Here is a 20,378-nt window from a genome sequence, read left to right as displayed (position 1 = left end):
TAAGCAGGATATTCCTGTTACCGGCTGCATTTGAATGGGGCAGATCTCTTGCTATTTTTTGCCATATTTTTTACTATGTGCTGCATTTGAAGGGAATTTAAGCAGGATATTCCTGGCACCGGCTTCATTTGAATGGGGCAGATCTCTGGCTTGTTTTGCTATTGATAATACAGACTTTTTTTAGTTGTGCTTGTGCTGCATCTGGGAAGGGAATTTCAGCACAGTATCCCTGTCAATAGATGTTTTCTGCTGAACTTTGCTCTTGAAGGGGCAGATCTCTCTTGCTCGTTTTGCCATTAGTAGAACAGGACTTTTTAGTACAGTTTGCTTGCTTCAAGTTGCTTCTTCATCTCTGACTGCAGAAAGTTCACAGTTCTGATCTCCTTTTTTCTTTTTTGGTTCCAAGTAAAGCTATACGTTTCAGAAAAGCTAGAACTGAGTTCCTGAACCCTTTTTTTAAGCAAAGAGGTCCTGAACCTTGTGACCCATGTTCCTGAACCAACTGAGTTCCTGAATACTATTGGCGTATTCTGCATCTCTGCACTGTATAGCTAGTCAGACAGATGTACCTATATAAAATAAATAATATTTGGAATATCAAAACGGAGTACGTATGATTAGATTAATATTGATAATAAATATATTTTTATATTAAATCTATCTGGAGATAAAGTAAAAAAAAAAACTGATTTAGTTAAAATCTGGAAGTGCACTTTCTTTTAGTTAAGACTGAGAGGGAATACTCGTTTCATACCGAAGCTCTGTTCCTATTTTTGACGTGTCCAAACAATTGTGTGGATGAAAAAAATTGCATCAAAATAATTCAATCTTTACTAATCACGTCCAATACTGTGATCCAACGGTAATAACGCATATCTTCTGAAGTTGTCTTTTCTTTCTTTCCAAAAAAACGAAAAAACACTGAAGTCTGAACTCTGAACTGCCTGTGCAGCTGTGCTTCTTCGCCCTCTCCTATCGTCTGTTTGTTCAGGACTTCAGTCAAGTGGTCTCCTTTTGTAGTTTTGTGCTCCTTTCTCCGGGCTCCCATCACGGTGGCGGCGGCGACAGCAGCCATGGTGGAGATGCGGCAGCGGAGGAAGCCGCTGGTGCTCGCCTCCACGCAGGCGCTCCTCGACTCGCTCCCGGGGGACCGCCCGCCGCCGCCGCCGTTGGAGCCGGTGTGCCTTAGGACCGGCGTCCTCCGCTTCCCCTCCGGCCCCGGCGCCGGCGCCGAGTTCGGGGAGCTCGCGTCCTTCGTCGCCCTCCCTGCCTCCGCGCTCCGACGGCTCACGGTCGTCACCGGCACGCCGGTGAGTCCCCTAGTTCCAATCATTTGTTGCGAATTGGAGAGTCGTGCTGGGAAATTCGATCGGTTAGGGACTTCGTCGCGGAAACTGTGCTTGATGCTTTCACAAAGAACTTGGGTCTCGATTTCGATCCAATTTGGTAGAGCTAGAAGGCTGTCCTTGTTTAATTTTGAACACGAATTTTATAGAGCTCCAGTAACTGATAACGATGATGAACATGCTGCTACTACAAAAACTAACCATTCCGGGGCCTTGTTTACTTCCTAGAAAATTTTGCAAAATTTTTCATATTCCCTGTCACATCGAATCTTTAGACGCATGCATGAAGTATTAAATATAGACGAAAATAAAAACTAATTGCACAGTTTGGTCGAAATTGACCAGACGAATCTTTTGAGCCTAGTTAGTCCATGATTGGACAATATTTGTCAAATACAAACGAAAATGCTACAGTGTCCATTTCTCAAAAATTTTCGGAACTAAACAAGGCCCGGGCGTGCATTTGTATTTTGATCAGGACGCCATGCACTTCTGTTAAGTAGTCTACTAGTTTTAAACTGTATAGCATTTTGATCGTTAATGTTAAAATTTGTACACATATTGGAAGCTCCGCTTTGTGCTTTGAGGAGTGAATTGGATCTCATGGACTTGTTATACTAGAAGTCTGTTCTTGTGAATTTTGGTGATGAATTATATGGGAATTGGTGATTTCTGTTCCCAGATTGGGAATGGTTGCAGTGGGCAAATATATTATAGAGAATTGCAGATGAAAAAATTCAACCACCGTGATCGTTTGTTTGTATTCTGATAAGTGATTTAGCAAGTTCATCTCTGACATAACCCAGGTGCAACTTTTTGAGCTTAGCTGGTAAATGGGTACTGTGTAGGATTCTGTTCTGTTCATTTTAGTAAAATATAATGTGCAGCTACTGATCTGCAGGTGCTTGTCAAGAATACTGACAATAATGTTGGGAGGATTGTCAAAGCAGTATTGTTTGATGACATGTCCCTTCGCAAGTCCCACTCAGAATATACTGATCAAGTGGTCTCTGCTTCTCCTTCTGATCGTGCAATGGGCTTCTTACCTTGTCGCATGTTCCCTGCTACTGGTTTGGCATCCATGGATGAAGTTGTTGCTTATGTCAGCCCACTTTTGGCATTCAACTTGGGGTTGCATGTTTCTTGCCTCAAGCTTCTTATTCAAAGAGGAGGGCAGCCTTTCAAGTTCTGTTCTCGAGCTGAAGAGATTGATGCAACTGCTGGTGCTGGAAGTGATCTTTCTCTTCACTTAGACCTTCTTCCATGCCCTCAAGTGCCTAAATATGCGTTGCATTTACGAGTTTCTGTTGTGAGGATTCCTGATTGTGGTGTGCTTGCTTCTTTAAAGATAAATTCATCCTTTGGAGGAAGTGACTACCAAGACATGGTAGATCAAGCTTTGAACGAGTACTTTAAGTTTGATAGGTTCCTAGCAAGAGGAGATGTTTTTTGTATACAAAACAGTTGGAACTGTGGCTCAAGCTGCTGCCTGGCATGCAATAAGCAGGATAATAAACTGCATCCCCGTAATATGATCTACTTTAAGGTATACCTATGTTGCATACTTAAAATTACTTTAGTCCATAACTTCTTCACAGGCAATTGAACTTGTAGCTTAAATTGAACTGTATTTGCTCATAATTGTAAATATTTTATAGGATTGCTACTTGTTTGTTGATATTTTAATTAATAGGTGACTGGCATGGAACCATCAGATGAACCTATACTTCGTGTTAATTGCAATGAAACAGCCCTTGTGCTTGGTGGAGCTGCTTCTGCCGCAATCCCCCCTTATTCCTTCTTTGCTGCTTCTGGTAATTCAGTACCTTTGCAAAGTGAAATAGTGGAGCATTTAGCATCTATCATTGCGCCAGCATTGTGCCCTTCGGATATTTTACCAAAAATCAAGTTTTCTACTTTTTTATATGGCCCGTCAGGTTAGTGCACTTCAACTATAGTTTCATGAAATATGTATTCCCATACTACTCAACCTTCAACTGAACTCGAGCCCCAAAAATGGTCACTTTGTAGGATGCGGAAAGCGCACAGTGGTTCGGCATGTTGCTAACCATCTTGGTCTGCATGTGGTCGAGTGTAGCTGTCACGATCTAATGACGTCATCAGAAAGTGGGGCACCTGCTGCACTTGCAACTGCCTTCAAAGAAGCTCAGAAGTACTCATCTTTTTCTGTCTTTCCGCTTCTTATTCTCCACCGTTTAAACTTATTCCTGTAGTTATGAAAATATCATTCTCTTTGTTTCGTTTTCTTATGGGAACAATTACATTTACAGATTTACCCACTCTCCTGGTGATGTTGTGTACTTCTTTGACGTTTATTTTGTTGAATAACTTTCTTTGTGAAGGTATTCTCCTTGTATAATACTTCTTCGCCACTTTGATGCAATTGGGAATGCATCCTCCAACGAAGGTCCACAGTCTGAGCAATCTGGGATTGCATCGAGCATTGAATCTATCATTAAGCAGTACACTGGACAATGTTGGGTTGCTAAGGATTCACTGCCAGGGAAAGATGTAAATGGGAGCTCAGTAAGTTTGGATTCCCTTACTTCATGAGATCTAATGATATAAGACCTTCTATGTATATCACATTTCTCATTATTAACTCGTCTTTTTGCAGTACCTTGTGGAGCCTGGATGTGTGAGCTCCCTTCAAATTATACTAGTTGCAACTGCAGACAGTTCTGAAGGAATGCAACAGTCAATTAGAAGATGCTTCCGCCATGAGATCGACATGAAGACTATGAATGAAGAACAGAGAAACAAATTGATATCTGAGATGCTTCAAGGCATTCCTAAAGTTGCTGATGAGGTGCATTTTGGTCATTCTTTGGCCCAAAACTTTTTTACTGTCTTATAGTGCACCTCCCACTTATGTGTTTTCACTTTTCAGAGTATTGGTGACAAGTTTGTAAAAGATTTAGCAGCGCAAACGTCAGGTTTCATGCCCAGGGACATACTTGCACTGGTCGCAGATGCTGGTGTGTCTTTTGCGCATAAAATTGCAGCAGGGAAAGATAGCAAAGGAATCAGTAAGCATGAGATCCTTCCAGAAAGCTCTTCTGCCACTCAAAATGAGGAAAAACATTTCTGCAAAGAAGATATTATGTCTTCCATGGAACGAGCCAAGAAAAGGAATCGTGCTGCGCTAGGCACACCCAAAGTAAACATTTGAATTCTAGTTTTCAGGATCATCAGCTGAAAGGCCATGAATCGTATATAGTGATTTTAGCTTGCCTCTGAGAACAATTTGTTTTTTAGGTTCCTAATGTCAAATGGGAGGATGTTGGTGGGCTAGAGGAAGTGAAAAAGGTTATTCTAGATACTATTCAGGTACATTGGACTTGATTCAGCTGTAAATATCGACAACACCAATATTACTCACTTTTATGGGTAAAAACAAGTTCTTTTTCTACAGGAGTTTCAGCACTAGAAGGTGGCTCATCAATTTTGGCCTTTTGCGGGATACTGACCTTTTCTTTTACTTGATGTTTCAGTTGCCTCTGATGTACAAGCACCTGTTTTCTTCTAAATTGCGCAAGCGATCAGGTGTCCTGCTATATGGACCTCCAGGAACAGGGAAGGTAGGTTTGAAAAGATTCCACACGAATCGATTTTTATTTATTTATCAATAGACATGTGCATCCAAAAGAAACTTGATATGAGATTGCTAAAATGATTGTCCTTTGGACTTCTAGACCTTACTCGCGAAAGCAGTAGCAACTGAATGCTCATTGAACTTTCTTAGCGTGAAAGGTCCAGAACTGATAAACATGTATGTTGGAGAATCAGAGAAGAATGTTCGGGATATTTTTGAAAAGGTGCGGAATTTACACAGGCATGTAATTGTCTGAAATATGCATAGATTTTTATTTTTTTCAGTTTTCCACTGTCAATCTCAGGCTAGATCTGCACGCCCATGTGTCATTTTCTTTGATGAGCTTGATTCCCTTGCCCCTGCACGAGGATCCTCAGCAGATTCTGGCGGTGTTATGGACAGGGTTGTTTCCCAGGTATCATTAACTTCATCCCTGAGGCGGTGTCACAACTTTTCCTCACAAGTCTTCTGTTAAATTACTGGGCTAGTCTCTTCTCACTTCCCCCTTTTTGTCTACTAGTTACTTGTGGAGATCGATGGGTTGAGTGATAACAGCCAGGTTTTTCCCTCCTCCATGCTGTACTTGTTTTTAATTGCCATTTCTGGGATGCTTGACATGGACTTCTTTTTACAAAATTGTTTGTAGGACCTTTTCATTATTGGGGCTACCAATAGGCCTGACCTTCTTGATTCTGCCCTTCTTCGCCCTGGTCGGTTTGACAAGCTCCTTTATGTCGGCGTAAATACTGATGCATCATACAGGGAAAGGTCGTCATTGTTCTTTCCAATTTGCTAATTTTAAATTCATTGTAAATGCGATCTCATTGTAATCTGTATACAGGATCCTTAAAGCACAGACGCGCAAGTATAAGCTTCACAAGAATGTTTCTCTTTTGTCAGTTGCTCAGCGTTGTCCACCAAACTTTACTGGTGCTGATATTTATGCGCTGTGTGCGGATGCATGGTTTCACGCAGCAAAGCGATCAGTGAGTATTTCTGCTACCTTTGCTATGTCATGTTGGCCTTTTCTTACCTTTGTGGTATTTTTTAGGTTAAGACATTTGAAATTGATCCTTCAAGAAGTAATGATGCCAGTGCTGAGGAAGTCATTGTCGAGATCGATGATTTTATTACAGTAAAAATCCAAATCATTTTCAGTAAGCACGGTATTATTTTTGTGTGGTTGCGTGCTAGGAAATAAGATGTTTTGTTACTATGCAGGTGTTAGGAGACATCGCACCATCACTATCTCTGGAGGAGCTACAAAACTACGAACAGTTGAGGCAGAAGATTGAAGGACCTTCTAGATGATGTTGGCTAATAAATATTTCTACCTGGTGACTTTGTGCTACCAGACCCCTCTCAGTTGACATTCTTAAACTGCTAACATCTCCAAACATTCCCAATCTTAAAGTTTCATTTTTACAAGTTCCATCCTGAACTTGGGCACTTCTCTATTCATTCCGGATTTATCCAACCACATCCTGGTATGGTAGCATAGCAGCATCTGCTAGTTGAGTAGTTCAGCTAATCTGTATATGTACATCAGACGGGAATTTTCTCTTAAGAGAGAGATCCTGTCATTCTTTGTAAGCTCCGCAACTATTTTGAATTCAACGACACAGAAGACTTCTTTGCAAATTATGTAAATCAACTTTGTATAGTTAGTTTTTGTCGTGGTACCATGTTGTAATAAAGGCTAAAGAGAATAAGAGTAAATGCAACATCTTTGTTTCATTAATCTCTGTTTTGTGCATTATTCAGCACACCTAAAATCCCTACAAAACTAGTCCGTACCATACAGGCGCTGGTTTTATGCTGATTTGTTCTGAATTGCCAACGCGAGATGGGTTGCAATTTCAATGACGGAACGGCCTTGTATGATTATGATTGTATCCATTTTTCTGTCCAAAAGAGCGTTTTGCAATCGTCACCCAACTCTATGTGAACCGAAGCCTCGAAGAAATCTCAGAGTTATTGGCAAGATCAACCCAAATCCTCCAATCATCTGCTCGTTTTGCAATCGTCACCCAATTCTATGTGAACCGAAGCCTCGAAGAAATCTCAGAGTTATGGGCAAGATCAACCCAAATCCTCCAATCATCTGCTCGTTTCAACCATGCAGTCATCAGTCATCGAAAGATGCTTCTCTGCTTCTTCTCTTTTTTTTTTCATCAGCAACAGCAACGATGAGTGTCGTATGAATCGGTTTCCTTCTTTCCATGGAAAGGGAAGGCAATAGACAAAACCATCTATATATTTTCAATTAGAATTTGTCATTACAATGACTGGGACGAACATGTCCACTGAAAAATGATGCGTTCGGATCAGGCTCGAAGAGTCCCGAAGGGGACGTATCAAATCAAAGTGAGCCCGTGAAGTCAAGCACTCAACGTCAAAATAAAAGCTAAGCCTTGTTTAGATGCGAAAAGATTTTAGATTTCGCTACTGTAGCACTTTCGTTTGTTTGTGGCAAATATTGTCCAATCATGGACTAACTAGGATCAAGAGATTCGTCTCGCGATTTACAGTTAAATTGTACAATTAGTTTTTGTTTTCGTATATATTTAATACTTCATGCATGTGCCGAAAGATTCGATGTGATAGAGAATCTTAAAAACTTTTTGGTTTTTGGGGTGAACTAAACAAGGCCCTAGTATTTCTGATGGAAGCATCCACCAATCCAGCTAGTTTGGGTACACACTAAGGGGTGTTTGGGACTGCTCTGCTTCACGTTTTTTAGCCAAACGGTTTCAGCTCCACGCACTCAGTTCGAGAAAAAAAGATAAAGTTGTGAGAGCACCTAAAGATCTGGAGCTACTCCATAGTGGAGCAGAGTTCGTGGAGCAGTGTCAAACACCCCCTAAACCAGCTAATTCACTTAAGAGAGCATATATATCTGGGTTCCATTTCCATCATCTGGAAGATGTCGCAGAAGATTTTACGGAATGATGATGTGATCTGTCATTGATCGAAGAGGACTAATTGCAACGTTTGTACTATACCGTAGTCTTGTAGTGGAATCGATCCGTTCAGATGACTGATGAGGCTCTGGCATTCTTAAACAATTTTGCCGTCGTCACTGAAAATCTGGCTGTATCCGAAACATTTGCTGGATGGGACATGTCAGGTGTTGTAGCGCCACTCTCTGGTCCTGGTCTGCACGTAACAAGCTCGATCGTGCCAAAAAAAAAAAACTGCTTTACGCCTTTCCAAAAAGAAAACAGAGAGAAAGGGTAACAGTACTAAGAGGGTGTTAAGGCCTTGTTTAGTTTACCCAAAAATAAAAAACTTTTTAAGATTCTTCATCGCATCGAATTTTGCGGCACATGCATGTATGGAGTATTAAATATAGAAGAAAATAAAAACTAATTACACAGTTTGTATGTAAATCGGGAGACAAATCTTTTAAGCCTAGTTATTCAATAATTAGACAATGTTTGTCAAATAAAAATGAAAGTGCTACAATATTAAAATAAAAAAATTAAACAAGGCCTAAGTACAGCTTATGATGACGAGTTCCTCTAGAAGAGTTGGAGCTATTTTAGCGAAACCACTTTCAACTCCTCTGTTTATTTTGTATTTTCTTTGAGGAGCTGCCAGAGTCGAAAGAAAAACCCTGATATGTCATTATCGGTGACTATGCACACATTCGTGGGGAATCGGGGTTGACAATTAGGTAAGCCAAAACACTAGTAGTACGTACATGCGCGACAGGACAAGGTGTGAATGAACACCCAAAATGCCGGCCGTGATCGTTGTTTGTCAGTCAACGCTCGTGGCGCGACCGAGACCGAGTACTACGTCCGTCCACTCATCGTGCGTTTCCCGTAAACGTTGGCGCGCCAACATATAATCAATCATTCGTCAGGCTAGCTAGCTAGGAAGAAGAGTAGTATGGATCGAGCCAATGATTATCCATTTTATTACCTGATCGTTCGTTCGTTCGGCTTTGTGAACTTTATTTATTAATAAAAAAAATGGTTGTTTTACCACGGCAACCAACCGCGCGCAACCGGGGAAAAGTAGCCATCGTGTCGTGTGGCTGGATGGATGCCTGGATACCGATCGACTTTTCCCTGGCCGGCCGGCCGGCCGGCTGTGTGGCTCAGATACTTCAGTACTCCGTCCGTGCCGTATACACGTACAGAGAGCAGGTGTACACGTACCGCTGATGCCTTTGCCACGTATAGGCTAGCTCCATGCTGTTAGCTATACGGGTGACGCATCAATTTGTTTAGGAGTGACGACGTACGTACAGAGACGTTCTTAGTTGAACGCATATACGTGTCCCTGGAGTACTTGTGGCCACGCTATATCATGCATGCAATATTAATCCAGTGTCACTGTCTGACGCCCACGCTCACGTTGGAATCAGGCCGCCGAATGGCAACGACGACGGCGCTTGCGTTTGTCAAACCACCGGTCGCCGCGAGCGCGCGTCACCGGCCGGCGCCAGCATGAGCAGGGAGCGATCGATCGAGCACGCCACAAAATTAAAGACGGACCGACGACGACGGAACATGCATGGTCTTACTTGCTTGCTTGTGCTTAATAAGAAAAGGGTTTGTATGTGGTCAGTGTACACGGCACATGTCTAGTATGCGTCATGCATGGCCTGAAAGGCTGAAACGACATGAAACACGAGAGTGCTGAACTGGGCGAGCACGGCGGCCCCAGTACGTCCTCCTACCTCTAGCGTGGGTGGGTAGGTGGGTGGGTGGGTGGTCTAGTAGTTTTGTTGTTGCCAACTACACGCGTGGAGCAATGCAAGGGTGGTGTGGTGTGCGGTGTGCCCGAGTATTCTTAGGGGCACTCCTAATGGAAAATTAATGATAATTTTTATCTCCATTAAATAACTTGCGAACTAAGTAAAATGTTGTTGTTGCATCATAATTAATGAGGAAAGAGATGAAAAATATAAGAAAAACTATTTCTACCAGAGGAAACCACGTCGACTCTTGAACCAATGCACGAAACCAATGCACGAAGAAATAGTGATTTCAGCTTTGGGAAGAAACCTGTCGTTTCTATCAAGTTGGGGGGCGTGATTGCTCGCCTGCCGCAGCTAGGCGTGCTAGTCCAACGACGTTCCGCGCACTGGCTCTGCTAAGCGTGTTGTCACTCTGCGCTAATCAGGCCCGCATATTGGGCAGCGCAAGTGGCGCGATCACACTAGGCCCCAAAAAATTAAGGGCCTCTAATCAGTGTTTAGTCATTAAGTTTAATTACTTTAAGCTCAGTTAGCCTAAGTGTTAGTTGCTTATTTAGTTTCTTGACACGGTTCACAAGAATCTGTGTAATTATTTACCCATTACTTATGGAGAGATTTGATTGTTTCTATTACTATTAGCAAACAATATTGATCGAGGTGATACAAATATTGTGGCGAAGCTGCGGATTGTCGGATCGTGACAATAAAAAAAGTGCGGACACATACACAACACGATTAACTTAGCTGACAAACATAAAAACCTGGAATACTTATTATAGTTCTTATTATTGAAAATTATAACCATTGGACACTGAATCTAGTTCAGCTATTTTATTTTGTCTAGATATAGAGACCCTATTTTATATTTTGCTCCAGAGCCACAAAATTCTAGATACGGGCCTGGCGCTAATCGATACGCATGCTCGCTGACGGCCACTGCGCTCGCCCACGTCGTCGCTGTGCGCTCGCTTTGCTGGCCGCGCGCTCGACCCGCTGCCGCTGACCGCACCCACGGTGCTACATGCACTCTGCTCTGTGTGCGAACGAAAGCTTTCAGAAGGAGAAAGAAAGGGGATAGAGAGAGGCGTCAAAGCTTACTGTACTAGCACAAGTTGTGTGAACGGGGAAAAAGTTCTGTGGGATGATTGAATATATGGACGAACTCCAGGTGGCTTCTGATTTTTTAAGTTGAATCTTTTTTATTTTATCGGTGCTAACTACATGTTCTGCTTGTACTAGCACTGCTATTCTCTATATGTCCATCTATTATGGGTTTTTAAATAGGGCAGTTATGATTGAAGAAATATTTATTATACAAAGACTCCTCTATTGGGGGAGTAATTTCCATAGATAATTATTTGTTAATCTAGTTCTCTTGAATATCGTGTATAGTTTTAACTATAGGGATCTTAGGGCACTCACAATACAAGTACTTTAGACACGTTGAATAGCGAGGCAGAGCGGTAGAGTCGCGAGCTAGAACCTCATGTATGCGAGGCAGAAGCAGAACTAACACTTGCCTAGCCACATTGCCAATCGTACAGCTCGATCGACTGCGGGCCACGCGCGCCAGTGGCCAGGAAGGAACGACGCTGGTCGGCAGCACGTCCGCACGCCAAACACCCGCAAGCAGGTAGCTAGAAACTTGTTTTTTTAGGGAACCAGTAGAAACTTGTGCATATTCTTGATCGGATGTCCTAACTTTGTAATGAAATTTAGAGGTAAAACCTTTATATATATGGATGTCCAAACAGCTTTATGGATGGAGCTGGAGCTGTTTTTTTCTCCTCTCATAAAAAAAACAAACTGAAAAAGTAGCTTATTGCAGCTCTCTCTCTCTTATTTCTCTCTCATCCATGCATGAAATAGTTGGTGAAACTATTTTACCAAACACTTTTCCAAAATAGCTCAGCTTCATCTAGAAAGTTGCTCATAAAACTATTTTTTAAAAAAATAGTTTTATTATTAGTGAAGTTGAGCTGTGCTCAAACAAACCCTGAGTGTGGGCAAACGAGGGAAAGGGTGCAACGATGCAGCCCGAAGGAGAATTCGATCACAAGCATTTCCAACAAACAAGCCAAATAAAATCACGCAACGGATCGGGGTGAATTGATCATGCACCGTACCTTTTGGTTGACGACGACCATGACTTAACTTAATTATATTATCCTTAATTAGTATAAACTACTCCCAACTTGAGCACTACTTGCATCTTTTGAAAACCAAAGTTGGACCTCTTCTCAAAATTGAACCACTGCAAACTCAGCATGTAGTATAGATATCTCCCTGTTCTACGCTATGCTAAAGCATGAGGAAACTGATCGAACATCCTATGACTGACGAACCCCGGCCCATGCATGCGCCTTTGTACACATGTATGTACACACACGATCGATGGACTCACCACCAGCACCAGGCGCGCGCTCGATCGTTTCCTACGTACCTTGCTACCGCCTGCACCGGTGGCCGCCGGCGGCGACGGCTCGCCGGAACTCGTCGGCGGCGCAAGGGATCCGGAGCACGCCCTTCTGGTCGAACCCAAACTCCCGCTGCGCCGCCTCCAGCAGCGCCCGCACGCAGGGCTGCGCCAGCGCGCGCACGTCCACCACCACCCGCTCCGGCTCCTCGCCCCCGCCCACCAGCACCGCCACGCAGCCCGGCGGCACGCACCCCGCGGCGGCGGCGGGGTGGATCAGCCGTTCCCGCATCTCGTCCCTGCCGCTGCAGCTGTCGCCGCCAGCTCGCCCGGAGCTCTTCCGCTTCCAGATCATGGTGCCGCGCCGCCGGCGTGGGGTATGTAGCTAGCTGCGCTCGCGCGAGCTCGCGGCGACAAACGACGGAGACCGGGCCGATCAGAGGAGCGCTGCGCTGGGAACTTTTGACGGGTAGTGCAAGCAGCTGAAACCTGAAAGTGTCAATCGATTAGCGGCCGCGGCAGTGTGTGTGTGTGTGTGTGTGTGTGTGTGTGTGTGTGTGTGTGATTGCTTCGCGCCTTCGCTTCAACTCTTCAAGAGGGTTGGGTTGGGTCGGGATGCATATATACTCCAGCGGAGGCGAGCGGTCAACGTGTGAGGTGAGGTGGTCGGGGAATGCATGTCAGATGATTGGGACATCACGATCGATGGTGTTTCGTGTCGTGCCATCTTGACCCGCGTTTTCGTTGACGGAGAAAATTAACGGGTCTTTGAACGAACGAACGAATGAAGACCGAACCTAGCTTGCATTGCAAACCCAGTTTTCATACGGTTTACCCGGTTTCCGTGCGAGTACGGGCCGGACTACGCTACCATGTGTGTGTGGAGTATATATATCATGAAAAGGGATCGGAGAGAGAGGGTATTTTTCACTAAGCAACCAATAACCATGTGGTGGTTTAGCTGAGCGGGGTCGAACCGATCCAGACAGACCCGGGGGTATGCATGCGAATCGATTTAAAAAAATTCCAAACACCTAGTTTCATATTACAAGATTAACCGCGCCGCCGCTTACGACCTGGTCCGGATTCATCACGGCCTTCATTCGGCCTATCAGCAGAAAGGCACACATCGTGACAGCGCAATTTGATTGTTGCCCCCACACACTAGCATTTTGGAAATATAATACAAGTTGCGAGCTTGCGTCATTTTCACATTTTGGGTTCATCACTCATCAGTCATCAAACGATATGGCGTATCAAAAGAAATGGCCCATGCAAATATAGATGATTTAATACCTTAAATTCTCAGTAAATTAAAGGGAAACAGTTCTTTTTATTTTTCTCATGGATTAAGAAACAAAATAGAGAATCCATTACAAATGCAATACTTTATAAATAAATGAAATGTTTGTACCAATTAGCGCAGAGAGGGGACAAAATAAAATGAACACTAAATTTTCTAAATACATTGTTTAAATAAAATGTAGGGAGTCATAATGTGGAGTTCAATAGATTCAATACTATGTTGTTTTAAAACCTACACACAATGAGTGTGTTTGGGAGGACTCCTCTTTTTCTTTCTCACTGAGAGACGGCTCCAAATATCTTCTCTTACTAAACTGTTTCATAGACCTACCATTGGAACAATTTTACAATGGTTGATCCACTTCACTCTGGGCTAATTACCCGAAGACCGAACCGAACTGACCGAGACCGAGACCGAACTGACCGAGACCGAACTTTTCGGTCATAAATTCGGTCCCTGCTTCCAACTAACCGAACTTTATACGGTTAGTTCGGGTATAGGTGTCGGTTAACCGAACTAACTGAACTAACCGAAATTCTCTGTTGGGAGTCCTAAACTGTTTTTTTATCTTTTTAAAGACTTGATTATGTGTTGTTTTTGTTGTATCATTGTGAGTTTGTGACTTGTGAGTTGGAGATGCTATTGTAGTTAGTATTTAAATAAGGAGAACCAAGATATTTGTATCATTTTGTGCAAACATGTTGCTGAAATTTGATACAAATCTGCTAGTTCGGTTAGTTCGGTCGTGACCGAGACCGAACCGAACTAACCGAGACCGAAACTGCTCGGTCTTTATTTTTTCAACTAACCGATCGGTCCTTGTTTTTTGATGACCGAACTTTCAAAATGACCGAAGAACCGATCGGTTCGGTTCGGTCAGACCGAACGCCCAAACGTAGATCCACTGGGCGAGATGGGACAGTGAAAAAAATAGGAGGTATCTAACGAAAACTACCTTTGAGACACCGAATAGGTGAGGATAGTACTAAATTAGATGGGGCTAGTACCAAAATATCTAAAGCTACTCTAAAAAAAATCTAAGGCTAGATCTATTTTTCATTTTTTTTCATTTTATATATTATTTTTAAATAAGGATAAATTAGTTATTTTATCATTCAAGAGCATTCGTGCTCTTATAAATGAAGAACAATTTATCATTTCTGCCAAAATCTAAACATGAGTGATTTTTATAGGCAATGTGCTACGAGAAGCACGCCTCGTTCAAGCTTTCACGGCGACCCCTAAAAAATTCAAGATCCGTCATTGGTTCAATGTTTGCTAAATACTTTGAACCTGCCGGATTCAATGATTGAATGCAAAATCTCTCTCTCTCTCTCAATTTGAAAACGACAACACGTATGTCTGAAGATTTCCACCTTAGAAAAACGTGTCAAGCAAGTCTTTATTTCATCACGAAAAGCATGGAAGATGTACTTGGCCTTGTTTAGTTATGTTTTTTTCAAAATAAATACTGTAGCACTTTTATTTGTATTTGCCAAATATTGTTCAATTATGGACTAATTAGGCTTAAAAAGTTTGTCTCGCAAATTATAGACAAATTGTACAATTAATTATTATTTATATATATATTTAATACTCCATATATGCGCTGCAAGATTCGATGTTAAAGTTTTTTTTTAGATTTTTTTGTAAATTTTTTAGGAACTAAACAAGGCCTCGGACCGTGTGAACCTGTTCCTTTTTCATCTCATTTTGGAGTTAGAGCATCTCCAACAGTTATGCAATTGGAATTTACTATTTGTTGAAATTTGCCAAGTCCCTAAACGTTTTGCCAAAGAAAAAAGTCCATCTTCAAGTGTTTGGCATTTTTGACTTGGCATTTTCCAAAATAGTGAACTTATTTTCCTTTGGCAAAATGTTTAGGGACTTGGCAAATTTCAATTGCATAACTGTTGGAGATGCTCGACCAATGGTAAACAAAAATAACTCTAGAGAAGAAAGCACAGTGTGGTAAATCTTTTAAAAAAAATTCAGAGAACCTGTATTGAAACTCTGAAACGGACAGCCCAATCTCGAGTCAGCAGTGTTGGAGATAACCCGTTCACTTGTCTTTGTCAACTATATTTTTTTTTACCAGTCATATAATAAAGGGGCATTTGGCTACCGGACATGCAAAGTGGCGCGCATTAGCTGAAAAACACTTTTTCATGTAACACTCACCACCAAAACAGTTGCCATTTGTAAACCATAAGGCCAATGGCTATGAAATTTTAACAGCAACAAGATATGATAGTTATCTACAAATCATCTAATACTCACTTCCATAGAAAATCTTGTTAAGGACATGAAATCATGTCCACCAGCAACCTTAACAGCCATGATTTGCTGGTGGACATGATTTCGTGTCCTTAACGAGATTTTCTATGGAAGTGAGTATTAGATGATTTGTAGATAACTATCGTATCTTGTTGCTATTAAAATTTCATAGCCGTTGGCCTTATGGTTTACAAATGGCAATTGTTTTGGTGGTGAGTGTTACATGAAAAAGTGTCTTTCAGCAATGGTCACCACTTTACATGTCCGGTAGCTATTTTTCCCTATAATAAATAAGCCAACACTAATTTCAGCCATAACTGGTACTGTGCTCACATGTAGCGGCCAGTTGACACATTCGTGCCTGGGATCTCCTTATCGCCCCTTTGAAATCCCTGGCAAGTGCAGGCCGGGATAATTTACTCGAACGCGCGCGGGAGATTAGCGTGAGGACCAGTAGCTGAAAGGATAATGGACCCTTGTCAGCAACGGAGGCAGACAGGCACGAGGCTTTCCAACAGGACGATTCAAACAGAATGCAACGCTCTTTTAATTTTAACTAAATATATAAAAATGTTCTTTCACAAAAAATGTTTTTATTATTGATTGATATATATATTAAATAAGTATTGTTAGATTTATTATTAAATATATTTTATAGTATATTTATTTAGAATTATAAATATTGATCCTAATTACCATAAACTTCGCAAACTTAAGTTGTTTAATTTAGGTCAGACTAGAATTATATTTTTTTAACGAAACTAGAGGGACTTTGCAGCCTCTACAAGCTTTTATTGAAAGAAAACCATATAAGACAGCTAAAGCTAAACAAAAGGAACCAAATTAAGAATCAAAAAAGGAATACATTTTTTTATGGATGTATTACCATCTTTATCCAAAAAAAGTAAACCATGCTGCTATTACTATATTATTAGTAACGACTCTTCCAGCTCTGTTAAAGAAGCAACATGTTAAACACACCGCGGCACAACACTTTAACAATTCACACCAACAGATAGCCTCGAGAAAGGTACTTTGATGCAATTTTTTATCAGAATAGTATAAATTTTGCCAAAATCATCTGCAGCTTGCCCACTTCTTCACCCAAAATCTATAGTGCTCTTTTTTTTCCTTGTCACGTTTCATTTCTAGTCTGGGGACTATAAAAACATATATTTACCATTAGTTTACCATTAGCAAAGAAAGATATTGGGCTTGAGCCCAGCCCAAAACGATGGGATGGCCCAGTGGCCCTTTCGCCTGTGCGTCCCGCTCCCGCAGGCCGCAGCCCTAGGGACAGGGGCATTTTCGTCCGAGTCAGCCAAACCCTCCCACTCGAAGCCACTTATAAATTCGCTCCCTAGGGTTTACCTGCTCCGCCTCTGCCCAACCAGCGCCGCCGCCGCCCGCGCTCCCCTCAGGTAACCAAGCAACGACTCTTCCCTTCGTTCGATTTAGCGCCGTTCGTCTGCCATTTCATTGCCTGAATCCGTGCAACCCGCTTATGTCTTCTTCAAATTCTGAAAACTGCCGTGCACTAATCGTGGATCTAATTGTTTTTCATCGGTGTTGATTCGTGCAGGTAAGGAAGGAGGCCGGCGAAGATGTCGCACCGTAAATTCGAGCACCCGAGGCACGGGTCCCTCGGCTTCCTCCCCAGGAAGCGATCCTCCCGCCACCGCGGAAAGGGTACGTGCTGCAGCACTTTTACGTTCGACTAGTTGCTTCTTGTTTCGCCCATTGCTTGCCGCCTCTGATCTGCGTAGTGAGCAACGTGCTGCGCATTTATATGTTCATGGGTTGTGCTGTTTCTGTAGCCCATCTCGTGCGTTTGCTGTGTGCTAGCACTATCTGGATTGTAACATGATTGGTAGTTTTCGGAGATTTCTCGTGCAATAGCCTTGTACAGTTTTGTAAGTGAATGATTGATCTGGCTGATTTCACATTGTCAATGCATTCGTCACTAACATATAACAGTTGGCGCGTCTGGTACTCTGGTTGTTTGTGTGCTCCAAATTATGAAGCTGTACATAAGTTATTGTCAAGTGGTTCCAATTTTAAGTATACATACATATTTTCAGTTTATTAGTGCAGTGCTCGTTGCATTTGTGGAATTCAATGAATGGGCACACTAACCAATCGTCTATGTATCTGATGTACCTATTTTTGTCTTTTTTTTCTGCAGTGAAGTCCTTCCCGAGGGATGACCCAAAGAAGCCCTGCCACCTCACCGCATTTGTTGGCTACAAGGCTGGAATGACACACATTGTGCGTGAGGTGGAGAAGCCTGGCTCCAGTAAGTTCAATCATTGTCATATGATGCAATGTTTACAGCATGTTCTCTTTGGAGGATACAATCACTTTTGCTTTAGCGGCTAATGTAAATAGCCCAATGACAAGACTGAGTGCTTTAGGGTTTGCATGAGTAGTAATACTGTTAATTGTGTGCAGAGCTCCACAAGAAGGAAACTTGTGAGGCTGTGACTATCATTGAGACCCCTCCCCTTGTCATTGTCGGACTTGTGGCATATGTGAAGACCCCTCGCGGCCTGCGAACCCTCAACTCTGTCTGGGCCCAGCACCTTAGTGAAGAAGTGAGGAGAAGGTTTTACAAGAACTGGTGCAAGAGCAAGAAGAAGGCCTTCACCAAGTACGCCCTCAAATATGACAGCGACGCAGGCAAGAAAGAAATCCAGTTGCAGCTTGAGAAGATGAAGAAGTATGCTTCAGTTATCCGTGTTATCGCCCACACTCAGGTGGGGTTTGAATCTACTTGTCATTGTAGCTCAAGTCTTATTTGCAATTGTGCTCTGCTCATACTTTCTATGCTTTTTTTTTCTGATTTCAGATTAAAAAGATGAAAGGTTTGAAGCAGAAGAAGGCTCACCTTATGGAGATCCAGGTCAATGGTGGCACTATAGCAGACAAGGTGGACTATGGTTACAAATTCTTTGAGAAGGAAGTTCCTGTTGATGCTGTGTTCCAGAAGGATGAGATGATTGACATCATTGGAGTCACCAAGGGTAAGGGGTATGAAGGTGTGGTCACTCGTTGGGGTGTTACCCGGCTTCCCCGCAAGACCCACAGGGGTCTCCGCAAGGTTGCCTGTATTGGTGCCTGGCATCCAGCTAGGGTGTCGTACACAGTTGCCCGCGCTGGTCAGAATGGATACCATCACCGTACTGAGATGAACAAGAAGGTTTACAAGATCGGCAAGGCTGGACAGGAGAGCCATGATGCCTCAACTGAGTTTGACAGGTATTCTTGTTTGTTGATTCACTGCAGTTACATGATTCACAATCTTCAATGTGCTCTTTCAGTTACCAGTTCATGTACTGATTACTGAATGCTGATTGTTTACAGGACTGAGAAGGACATCACTCCCATGGGTGGCTTCCCCCACTATGGTATTGTCAAAGGTGACTACCTGATGATCAAGGGTTGCTGCGTTGGCCCCAAGAAGAGGGTGGTGACTCTCCGCCAATCTCTGCTGAAGCAGACCTCTCGGCTGGCTCTGGAGGAGATCAAGCTCAAGTTCATCGACACCTCGTCCAAGTTCGGGCACGGGCGCTTCCAGACCACAGACGAGAAGCAGAAGTTCTATGGCAAGCAAAAGGCCTGAGCTGCTGCTGGTGTCACTGTCAATGGAAATGGAATTGTATTACCTGATAGTATTTTGTTTTTCTTCAGTTTTGTTGGAGATATCAGAAGAACATGTTTGATTTTCTAGTCTGAGCTACTTCCATTGCGGATGATTGATATTGATATTATTGCAAATTCTGAACCCGAGAACCTTTGTGATGGCAGTCATGCGTGACATTTTTAATATATGCAAAGCTACGTGACGTTACCTGGACGAGCATTTGCCAAGGCTTGCAATATGCACTCACTACACAATTCTGTCGCCTCTTTTTTACTGTAATAATATCTGTCACCACATAACGCTGTAATTGTTCTGAATTTTTAAATGGTTGGCTGTAGGTAAAATCTGGTGATGCTGATTTGTTGTGAGAGAAAAACACTGATATCTAGATGACTAAAGGGATAGTGTATTCTTTTTGTGAGAGAAAAACACTATAGATATCTGGATGACTAAAGGGATAGTACATTCTTTTACGTGAAAAAACTGTTAGATTATGTCATGAAAAGTACTTCAAATATGCTTTTAACTAACGTTTCAAAAGTCGAATTTTGCAGCGCATATGTAATTTGCTAACGTCAGCGGTGACAATCCTCTCATATTTGAAACCGAAGGTTGTCGTAACTAGTTCAGACTAGAACCAAAATTCCGTTCACAAATCAGTCCCATACAGTTGTGCAACTTTTTAAGTGAATGCACTTCCTAAACTAGTATTTAGAGCATCTCCAACAACTTGGTAAAATTCACTTGTCAAATCTTGAGTTATAGCAAGTTGCTAATTTGTTTAGCAAAAGAAAAAAAAAGATGTGTCTCCAATAAGTTGCTATTCTCACTTGGTAAAAATAGAGGATGACAGATGAGACCCGCCCAATTGGTAAAAGAATATGTGTCTCCAACAAGTTGCGCTCAGGATAGCAACTTGGGATAACAACTTGACAAATCTCGGCAGTAGAAAGCTCTGGATAGCAACTTGGAAAATTTAGCAAGTTAAGATAAGGAGTTGTTGGAGGAGGATTTTTATGCTTTTAGCAAATTTAGTAGGATAGTATGTTGAAATACCAAG

The 20,378-nt window shown here is 42.3% G+C and overlaps 3 protein-coding genes across 3 annotated transcripts; 2 read left to right on the top strand and 1 right to left on the bottom strand.

The window, feature by feature from the left end:
* Nucleotides 982-6,703, top strand: LOC8066790 (peroxisome biogenesis protein 6). Its single transcript, XM_002448492.2, has 16 exons — nt 982-1,310; nt 2,248-2,892; nt 3,040-3,283; nt 3,378-3,519; nt 3,710-3,893; nt 3,985-4,176; nt 4,258-4,527; nt 4,626-4,697; nt 4,862-4,948; nt 5,063-5,185; nt 5,267-5,377; nt 5,483-5,521; nt 5,609-5,730; nt 5,804-5,948; nt 6,014-6,097; nt 6,184-6,703. Exons 1-16 carry the CDS (start codon nt 1,074-1,076, stop codon nt 6,271-6,273), a joined length of 2,787 nt encoding a protein of 928 aa, XP_002448537.1. The 5' UTR covers nt 982-1,073; the 3' UTR covers nt 6,274-6,703.
* Nucleotides 12,124-12,447, bottom strand: LOC8074709 (auxin-responsive protein SAUR32). The gene has a single exon (XM_002447060.1). The coding sequence runs from the start codon at nt 12,445-12,447 to the stop codon at nt 12,124-12,126; it is 324 nt and encodes a 107-aa protein (XP_002447105.1).
* On the top strand, nt 17,007-19,531 carry LOC8066789 (60S ribosomal protein L3). Its single transcript, XM_002448491.2, has 6 exons — nt 17,007-17,096; nt 17,258-17,364; nt 17,861-17,971; nt 18,127-18,431; nt 18,524-18,933; nt 19,039-19,531. Exons 2-6 carry the CDS (start codon nt 17,280-17,282, stop codon nt 19,295-19,297), a joined length of 1,170 nt encoding a protein of 389 aa, XP_002448536.1. The 5' UTR covers nt 17,007-17,096; nt 17,258-17,279; the 3' UTR covers nt 19,298-19,531.

The sequence above is a fragment of the Sorghum bicolor genome, chromosome 6 (assembly GCF_000003195.3).
Source record: "Sorghum bicolor cultivar BTx623 chromosome 6, Sorghum_bicolor_NCBIv3, whole genome shotgun sequence".
NCBI classification, from domain to species: Eukaryota; Viridiplantae; Streptophyta; class Magnoliopsida; order Poales; family Poaceae; genus Sorghum; species Sorghum bicolor.
The sequence above is the reverse complement of the archived record's forward strand: the minus strand, read 5'-3'. Positions and strand labels throughout refer to the sequence as shown.